Source organism: Ursus arctos, unplaced genomic scaffold, assembly GCF_023065955.2.
Source record: "Ursus arctos isolate Adak ecotype North America unplaced genomic scaffold, UrsArc2.0 scaffold_28, whole genome shotgun sequence".
In the NCBI taxonomy this organism is placed as follows: Eukaryota; Metazoa; Chordata; class Mammalia; order Carnivora; family Ursidae; genus Ursus; species Ursus arctos.
In genome coordinates, this window is record NW_026622963.1 from 21712299 (window position 1) to 21721654 (window position 9356).

General features: G+C 46.9%; 1 protein-coding gene across 3 annotated transcripts; it reads left to right on the forward strand.

The window, feature by feature from the left end:
• Positions 1-1544: 1544 nt before the first annotated feature.
• On the forward strand, positions 1545-7913 carry LYSMD4 (LysM domain containing 4). 3 transcript variants are annotated; one of them, XM_026510354.4, is made up of 3 exons: positions 1545-1594; positions 2866-3155; positions 5429-7913. In XM_026510354.4, exons 2-3 carry the CDS (start codon positions 2874-2876, stop codon positions 6038-6040), a joined length of 894 nt encoding a protein of 297 aa, XP_026366139.1. In that variant the 5' UTR covers positions 1545-1594; positions 2866-2873; the 3' UTR covers positions 6041-7913. The 3 variants fall into 3 exon arrangements, with proteins under 3 accessions (XP_026366139.1, XP_026366140.1, XP_026366138.1); XM_026510355.4 differs by having other exon boundaries at positions 1568-1671; XM_026510353.4 differs by lacking the exon at positions 1545-1594 and adding an exon at positions 1601-1755.
• The last annotated feature ends 1443 nt before the right edge of the window (positions 7914-9356 follow it).

The window sequence follows — 9356 nt, forward strand, 5'->3', positions numbered from 1 at the left end:
CCTTTTAATCACATTCTTACATTCTGATGCCTAGACTTGCCAAATCCACCAGGCCATGACCAAGCCCTTTGGGCCAGGAATACAACTGTGGCTGACAGTTGGGCTTTTGGAGTCAGACACATTAGGATTTGGATTTTGGTGCTGCCACTCCCCTCCTCTGTACCCTGGGTCAGGTTGCTTAATGTCTCGCCTGTTGAGCCACTATTTTTACTGAGTGTAGGCTTTTTTTTTTTTTTTTTTGCGGTGAGCAAAACAGATGATAATTCGGGACAGGGGGATTCTGGCAATAAATCAAGTAAATCAACTGAGAAGTTGAATGCAGAAACAGAATGTCCTAACAGAGCATGGAGGGAGCCCCAGGGTATATGGGGTGGACAGGGAAGGCTCTGCTGAGAAAGTGACTTATCTGAGGCCTGGAGGTCAGAAGGTCCAGCCATGCCAGCAGCTGAGAGAAAGCTATTCCTGTGAAGGGCCAGGGGTGGGAGATCTGGGTGTTTAAAAGCCAGAAAAAGGGGAGAGTGGCTAAAAGGAAGGAGTAAATGACAGAGAACACACTGGAGCCCTCTCACTGTCCTGGCCTTTGTCTGCCAAGATAAAGAATTCGACTTTGATTTTACGTAGGATAGAAAGCCATAAAGGGAGAGATCGTATTGTTTCAATCCTTTTGCTTTGTGATTTAATTTGATTACTACTGAGGTTTCATTTTTCTTCCCTATTTGTATACTTTGGCGAATTGTCTGCTCACGCTCCCCACCCATTTATCTACTGGGCTGTTAGTGACTTTCTCATTAATTTGATGAGGTTTGTCTCAATTAAGGATTTTAATCTTTTGTGGCATTTGTTGCATTTATTTTCCCCTGGTTACGGTTTGCTTTTTAATTTTGGTGTCCTTTTTTGGGTTGGAATTTTAAACCTTTGTGCTTTAGTGTATGAGAGTGTTCACCCATCACTATTAAGCAAAAGGAGTCCGCCGTCATTGACATTGGGTAAGTTGTGTTGTTTGTGGTCCGTGTTGTTGTGGTTCACTGGTTTACACTGGTGGACTTTTCTATCTTCGTGTGCGGGGAGGACCGAACTCCTCCTGTGGTGGTAAGAGCTCAAGATGTGGAGACCCTTGGTCCACCCAGGCCTAGCCAGAGGGGCCCCTTCCCAGCGGGAGGCCTCAGCAGGTGGCATCCACTCTCCCGGGAATCCGCCCCCTCGTTAGACAATTGACACAGGTGAGACAGCTGAGGCTCAGCAGAAAGCTGGGAGAGCGGGGTAAGCCTACAGCAGAAGCAAAAACTGCAGCTGGGATGAGCTGGTGCTGCGGTGGCAGGCAGGCGGGCGGGGCGAGGGTCCGGTCGGAGAGCTGGAGCCCCGCCCCGGCCCCGCCTCCGCCTCCCGGCCCCGCCCCGGCCCCGCCTCCGCCTCCCGGCCGCGTTTTCTGTGCTAACCTCTCCGCCCAGCCCGGCTTAGTCCAGAGCCCGCGCAGCGCTGATTTCATTGGCTGCCTCGCCGTCCCCGCCCCCAGGAGACCTGCTGATTTTCGTAGCCAATCAGCAGGCGCGGCGGCGGCGGCGGCGACGAGTCTCGACGGATCCCAGGCGCTGAGGTACCGGGGCTGGCAGGAGGGGCCGCGGTCCCGGGAGGGGGACCGCGCGGGCCCTCAGCGGCGCCGCGGCTGAGGGGGTGGGTCACCCTCCTGCCTCGGGGGCGAGCCACCCACCTGCCTCCGGAGGGGCGCCGACCGCCACCGTCCGGGGCTGACCGGAGGTTGTTGGGGTTGAGGGCAGAGGTCGGAGGTCGTGCCTTTGTGGAATGTTGGGGTCCCGCTGGGCTAAGCGTAGGAGCGGGCCGCGCCCCGTTTTCTTTTTGTCAGCACCTGTGTGGGGCTTCCCTCCTTGCACGGAAAGGGGTCTGAGGGAAACTGAGGCCTGAGAGCCGCCGGGGCCTCTCGCAGGCCCTGCGCTCTGACGGGGAGGCCCGCGCCCCTCTGGCCCGCGAGGACGGCCGCCTCCTCCCTCCCTCCTCCGGGCCGGCCGGTCTGTGGGGTGCGGGCGGGAGGGGGTGGGCGGCACGGTCGCGCGGGGGCCACTGGCTGTCCCCGAAGGCGCCGCTCCCCTGGGCTCCGAACCCCACGCCAGCTCTTCTGAAGCTGTCCTACCACCGTGTTTGAGATTTCCTTTCTGGAACCTCCCTCGGACAGTTCTGAGAGGGGAAACAGGGGAGTGTGGCTTTTGCACTTGGCTGGAGGTGAAAATAGAAACCAGGCGTGGGATGTAATAAAGGCAAAGGGACCTGTGAGAAACTGGACGAATTTCTTAGTTCGACAAGAATTTTCTGCCCATCTTGGCCCACATACTATGTAATTCACGCTTTCGGTATTGGAAATCAGAGTATTTTCTTCTCCTAGTTCTCATAAGCAAGTGCCCTTAGTCTTGACCTTCTTGGCGAGGATACTTTGGAATGTGTAAAGTATTGAACAAGAATTGTTTTGTACAGAAGTTCCAAGCCCTTCCCTCTCATTGCAAGGATCCCAGCAGCTTCTTTACCTCCAGACCAAAAAGAGAAGTCGTTTCTTTATCTGTTTGGGTTTCGGGGAGACAGCAGCTATGGATGAGGAATAAGGGGGGAAGGAGGGATTCTTGCATTTTCTATGCAAAAAGGATGCAATTAGGGAAAAATTGCTATTTTTATATGCCTGTCTCTCCCCCCATCTCAGCTAGCGTAGAACACATTCTTTTTTGTACTGATGGTGTCTGTTGAGTAGTTCCAATAATCAGGGAAAGGAATAATCTCTAACATCAAGACACTTCTCTTTAATGTAGCCACAGAGGAATCCATGTGCCTTATGTGGAATTAACCATGGGGTTTGGTTTTCAGTTAAGAAAATGAGGCAGAAGGAAGTGTTAACCAAGACCTTCCAAGGCCCAGCCATTGTCTGTAGGACTCCGACCAGCCACGTTTACATGTTTGAGAATGGTGGTGGGGACTCAGGGGACTCCTCTGAGGAAGAGTCCCACCGCGTGGCTCTGCGGCCCCGGGGCAAGGAGCGCCAGAAGAAGGGTGCCCACCACCCTCACCAGCCAGGAGCAGGGGACGTGGTGCTGCTGCAGCGGGAGCTGGTCCAGGAGGACAGCCTCAACAAGCTCGCTCTTCAGTATGGCTGCAAAGTAAGAAAACCCACGGGTGAAGGTTCTGCTTGTCCCTTGGCTCCTGTGTATTTAGCGGAACAGAGCAACTCACTGAAGGGTGGGGGCCCTTGCTGCTCCTTCCTGACCCCCCAGAGGTGGTCTTGTACTGCTCTTGTAGCAGTAAAGAACTCCCCCATCTAGCCAGAGATGGAAGGCAGGTGGGAATACTTTCAGTTCTGAACCTTGGGATCATGAAAAGTGAGAGCTAGGAATCTCAGGTGTTGGGGCAGTTCCCTTTCTGCAGAGTACTTCTCTCTCTGTCCCTCCAAACTGAATTTCGGAAACCTTTTTTTTTTTTAATTTTTATTTTTTAAGTAGGCTCCACGCCCAGTATGGAGACCAGTGGGGGGCTTGAACTTGCAATCCTGAGATCAAGACCTGGGCTGAGATCAAGAGTCATATGCTCAGCTGACTGAGCCACCCAGGCGTCCCCCTCCACCCCCCCCCAACTTTTTTTTCTTTCAAGCACATTTTATTTAAGACCTACTAGGGCCAAAGATGCCAGACAGAATTTATCCAAGGTTTGTTTGATAGGTTTGCTTTTTTGGCTACTTCTTTTTTTCTGACCCTTTCTTGCTTGTTATAGCTTACTTGGTCGAGTTTTACGTTCTCTCTTTTAGAACTGCATGATCTAGCCTCTGTATGCTGTGTATCTATATAACCCTGTTTCTCTTTTAATTATGTTTTTAGCATTCAGAGTGATTAACATGGCAAAGTAAGTAGGAAAGTATTTATAGAATTGCTGCATTTTCTCCTAGATTGAAACTATTTATTTCATTTTGCTAATAACACTGTTACAACTTTCTGTGGCCTCCCCTAAGGCTGTCTAACCAATTTGAGAAATCTTTTCCTCCTTAGTTTCTTGTCTTTTATCTAACAAGGTTCAAATGGTTAAACACATTGTATAGGATGTTGTGGTATTTCCCGGAGGAAATAAACAGGCTGGTCTCTAGGGACACAGTGGTCTTTCAGTTGTACTGAGATTTATATTTGAGTCTAATCAGCTTCTGTAGGCATACTGTGTGGTTTATAGAACATGGGCTGAAAATGAATCCAACCCTACGCTGAGTGGATTCAGTGGACTTCTTGGAATACTGATGATATATATAATGCCTCTGATGAGTAATCAGTTTTCCAATTTAAAGTAAATATAAATTTAGTGTTAATTAAGGGCAAAGACAAACAGGTCTCAAGCACCTTATGCTTTAGTTTCAAGACATGATACATTAAAAATGTCTGCCACCCCAATTCAGTTAGGTGTTAAAAAGAATTGCTCAATAAGTGAAATAATGGAGAAGATTGATTTGAATAAGGTGCTATCTAAAGGTCTATTGGCTGTATTTGTACTCTACTTAAAGCGGGCTTATGAATAAGTTAAAATCTTGAAGTCCATCTCTGATGTTTTCAGTAAGTTCCAAACATTAGCTTGAGGGAGGGTTTATCTTTGACTTACATTCTTACATACACCCCTCCCTTAAGATTTGATTGTGGAAGGAGTTTGTCATCAACTTTGTTACTTTGTAAAACTCATAGTGCTGTTCCTTTCTCCTCCGGTCCTAAAATGGGAACAGAAGATTTCAGTCCATACTTTCCAACTTGCTCATGATTCCGTACGTTTCTCATTCTCCTAAGTGTTGTGAAATCCTCAAAGTGTATTACCCCTAGATCACTTTTATTTAAAAAAAATAAGTTTATATGCCATACAGTACTTCTGGGCAAGAAAACATGGTAGAATCATGAGAACATACCTCTTAAAGCGTTATTACAGTTAAAGTAGGTTCTCGGTGTCTGTCAACCTGGCTGAGGCTTTGTGTTTGGGGATCGCTAAGGTAATCAGCTACTCAGTTGGGTTCTGATGTGGGAGGGAAGTCAGCCAGACGGGGGCACTGTTGCCTCAAACGTTAAAAGAAGTAGAAAGGAAGGGCTATAGCTTTTTAAGTTGCCACGGTTGGGTTTCACCTAAAAGCGTTTTGTTGCGGTCAATGGCTCTTTTCCAAAATTGATCTTACGTTATTCAAACTTGTAAATCTATATGGAAATGTGACGATTGAGCTATATATTCAGGCTGAGTTAAAGCCCCAAAACGCAGTTATTCAGCCTAAACTAATTTTGTGCATAAGGGCAGTTTTCCAATATTCATCGGATTCTTAAGCGGGGTAGGCTTGGATCCTCTTCCAGAAAGAGCTACCTTTTGGATATCCGTTCTAAGGAGTTTACATATTTTGTGATGTTTGTCTTCATGGCTTCCCTAGGTTGCAGATATCAAGAAAGTCAACAACTTCATCAGAGAACAAGACTTATATGCTTTGAAATCTATTAAGATTCCAGTGAAAAATCATGGGATCCTAACAGAGACCCGCAAAGAACTCAGACCCCTTCTGAGCCCATCCTCAGAGACTAGAGTGACCTTCGAGGAGCAGCCAGACCCAGACAGAGCAGCTGTAGGTACCGATGCCTTGTCCAGCCCACTGACGGATTTCTTTAAGGGCATTGACCAGAATATTGAGCGCGCGGTGCAGTCAGAAATCTTTTTAAATGAAAGTTACTGTGTAGAGACCTCCAATCAGCCGCTGCTCCCGGCTTCTCCGAAGACAACGACAAATGGTGCAGACTGTGGAATTCAGTGGTGGAATGCCGTTTTTATCATGCTACTAATTGGTATTGTTTTACCAGTGTTTTATTTGGTCTATTTTAAAATACAAGCTACTGGCGAGATCCCCAGTAGCTTGAACACAACTGCTGTCCCCAATGGCTCGATGACCGTGAGTGCAGTTCCAGGGCAAGTCCCCAAATTAGCAGTTCCAGTGCCAACCGTCCCCTCTTCAGACAGCCAGTTCAGTCCAACCCCCCGGGCAGGGAACTAGCTCTTGTTGTTTCTAAAGAATCAGGTCAGTGTTAGCATTTGGCCTCCTAATGTGCGTCACCTGACATCGGCCATATCTTAGGGTGCTGCCTTTCCTTTTCTATGACATACGGACATGTCTCAAAAGCCACCATTGTGTTCTCCAGAACACTCACCCTGGGGAATAGGCTCACCTAATCCAAGGCTGTGGGAGCCAAAACACCAGCACCCTCAGCTCCCTGCCTCGAGAAGGTACAGCAAGAGAGACATTTGCATGTGATCATGCTGTTTCTTGAAGGTATATAGTGGACTGGCACTGCGTGGGCCCCCAGGTTGGAGGTGTTCAGAAGTTGAGGAGCGGCATTGGACCTTCAACGTGGGAGCTTCTGGGGTCCACTTTGGTCACTTGGCTGTTTGCAGTGTCCCCTGCCTGCTGGGAAGAGATGACTGGCTGTGACACATGGTGTTCTTTGTCTCCCTGGCAAAGGTGCTGTCCAGTAGGGGTGAACATCACCCTGTTTTGGAGTATGACAGATTATAACAATCCCTATTTCATATTTGTCCCACCAGTTAGCCCTTTTGAGGCAGTGTCACTTCTAGAATCGAAAAAGCCCTGAATCCAAATTGCTCTAATATTGAGTAAATAGCAGTTCTGTTCCTTGTACTTCTAGAACTACTTAGTGATACACAGGCCTGTTTTCAGCTGCTGCATGGTGTGGCCAGCACTTCCTGCCAGACCACTTGGAGGCTTTTGTTCAGTTTCACCTGAGGTGCATCCCCACTGCAGTGGCTAACCAGATTGCCCAAGTTAGCATTCTTGGAAAGAATTCTTGCTGGCCAGTGTCTGGAGCTGAGTATGTGCAGAGAGAAAGATGAGTGCCTGTCACTGAGGTCCCAACATGTAACACTTCTAAGGCTGAAGAGGCACCAGTCCGGATTTGCTGAGAGCAGCAGCCCCTGGGTGTACCTGGAAGGGAGGTACAGGGAGAATGGATGTGCTTCCTGCTGCTTCCCTGACTCTGATCTTGGGAAGTCTGGAGCCATTGCCCCAGAATGGGGCTCAGTGTTTTTCTTTGGGTAAATACACTTTGTATGGTGTAGCTCATGATGTTAAAAGACCAAACCACTTAATGGAGGGCCTAGGAAGTGACCCTTGCCGTGAAGGCCATAAAAAGAGGGGTCAGGCTGCCATCTGCCTGAGGTTTTTCCCATCTCCTACACAGCAGCAGTCATGCTAGAGGCTCAAGGAAGGCATGGGTCAGCCTCTAAGGCTTTGCAGGTAAAGCAGGGGTTCACGAGGTGAGGGTGAAAGCCTGTTTGGCTGGAGCCCATCTCAGTCCTACAGAGGAGTGGAAATGGGCTTATGTGGCTGGTGGTTCAGACTCAGAGAAGTCTGCCCCACTAGGGAGGAAAACAGACTGCACAAATGCTGAGCTTTGAGCATGGTTTATGTCATTGGACAATCGGGCCTAGAGATGAATTGAGAAGATTTCGTCATGTAAGAGGAAGGGAGTGTGGCAGAAGGGTACTTGAATGGGCTTCTCGTTTTTCTTCTCTCAGCTATGTGGAGAACGATTTGCCCAGAGTTCAATTAGTAAATTCAGAGTATCTTCAAAAGTAAATCTTCTCTTCAAAACCAACGTGGTCTTCAGGATAAAATAAACTTGTGAATCTTTGCTACAGGAAACATTTTGATCGTGTAAATGCTTTTCCAGCCAAATGTTTGTGCTCTCTGTGCCCCTGGAGGCCACAGGTTTCTCTAACATATCACCATCAACTTCACCAGGCAGAGCCCAGAGTCCCACAGGAAAATGGCTTCTGCCAGACAAAGAATAAATATCTGTATCCTTTAGTTTTTAAAAATGGAATAAAATAATTTCTTCTGTGAAGGAAAATTGATTCTTCTTTTTTTTTTTTTTTTTTTATTGGGGAGGGGGGTAATTCAGAATTAAAAGATGTGCGACAATGTTGGAGAACACAGAGGTGCCCATGTCCAGGGGGTGAGGCCTGCCTGGGCTTGTGCTCAAGGTCACCAGAACAGGTGAAGAACAGAAGTGATAAACCAGCACAGTCTCACTGATTGGTCTGTACAACATGCTTTAAAGTGGTTTCATTAAGTATACATAAGAGATACCATGAAACTCATTTTTACACATTTTACTACATTTTTAGTGTCTTAGGAGGTAATGTTTTAAAGAAGTAATTAGATTTGATAGGTAGTGTTCAATCCTTTTGATTGAACTATAGTGCCCAACACTGTGAACACCTAAGGTATCTATGTTGTCAGGCAAACGATGCTCCCATTTTACCCTGGGGTGACAAGGCTGCAGAGACTAAGCAGAAGTCTCAGGGTTACCCAGAGCAGGACTGTCCAGCCAAAGCTATGCCACAGTCCTTCCTTGGGAAGGTAGTTTTATTTTTTATTTTATTTTTTTTTAAAGATTTTATTTATTTACTTGACAGAGAAACAGCCAGCCAGCAAGAGAGGGAACACAAGCAGGGGGAGTATGAGAGGAAGAAGCAGGCTCCCAGTGGAGGAGCCTGATGTGGGGCTCGATCCCAGGGCTCTGGGATCACGCCCTGAGCCGAAGGCATACGCTTAACGACTGAGCCACCCAGGGGCCCCGGGAAGGTAGTTCTTTAAACTGCCTGTGTTAATACTGAAGTCTTCCTGGGGTTGAGGAAGAATGATAAAGGTTCTTTTTTCTCTACATCCGCACCAGCATTTGTGGTCTCTTGTCTTTTTGATGATAGCCATTCTAACAGACATGAGGGGATATCTCACTGATTTAGATTTGCATTTCCCTAATGATTAGTGATGTTGAGCACCTTTTCATGTACCTGTTGGCCATTCGTATGACTTATTGGGAAAATGTTTATTCAGGTGCTTTGCCCATTTTTAAATTGGGCAATTTAAATTTAAAAATGGGCAAAGCACCTGAAGAAATTACATATATATTTCTTTTTTTATTTTGCTGCCGAGTTGTGTGAGTTCCTTATATATTTGGGCTAGTAACTATTGGCTATATGGTTTGCAAATATTTTTTTCCCATTCCGTAGGTTGTCTTCATTTTGTTGATTGTTTCTTTTGCTATGTAGAAGCTTTTTAGTTTGATATAGTCTCACTTATATATTTTTGCTTCTGTTGCTTATGCTTTGGTGTCATATCTAGAAAATCATTGCCAAGACCATCGTCAAGGAGTTTACCACCAAGGAGCTTACATTCAAGTCTTTAATCCATTTTGAGTTAATTTTTGTGAGTGGAAAAAGATAGGAGTCTGCTTTCATTCTTTTACACATGAATATCCATTTTCTCAGCACCATTTATTGACAAGACT

Coding starts and splice junctions, on each gene's coding strand:
- LYSMD4 (XM_026510354.4), top strand. CDS start 2,874: ATGAGGCAGAAGGAAGTGTTAACCAAGACCTTCCAAGGCCCAGCCATT. Junction 3,156..5,428: donor CTCTTCAGTATGGCTGCAAA/GTAAGAAAACCC, acceptor TGGCTTCCCTAG/GTTGCAGATATCAAGAAAGT.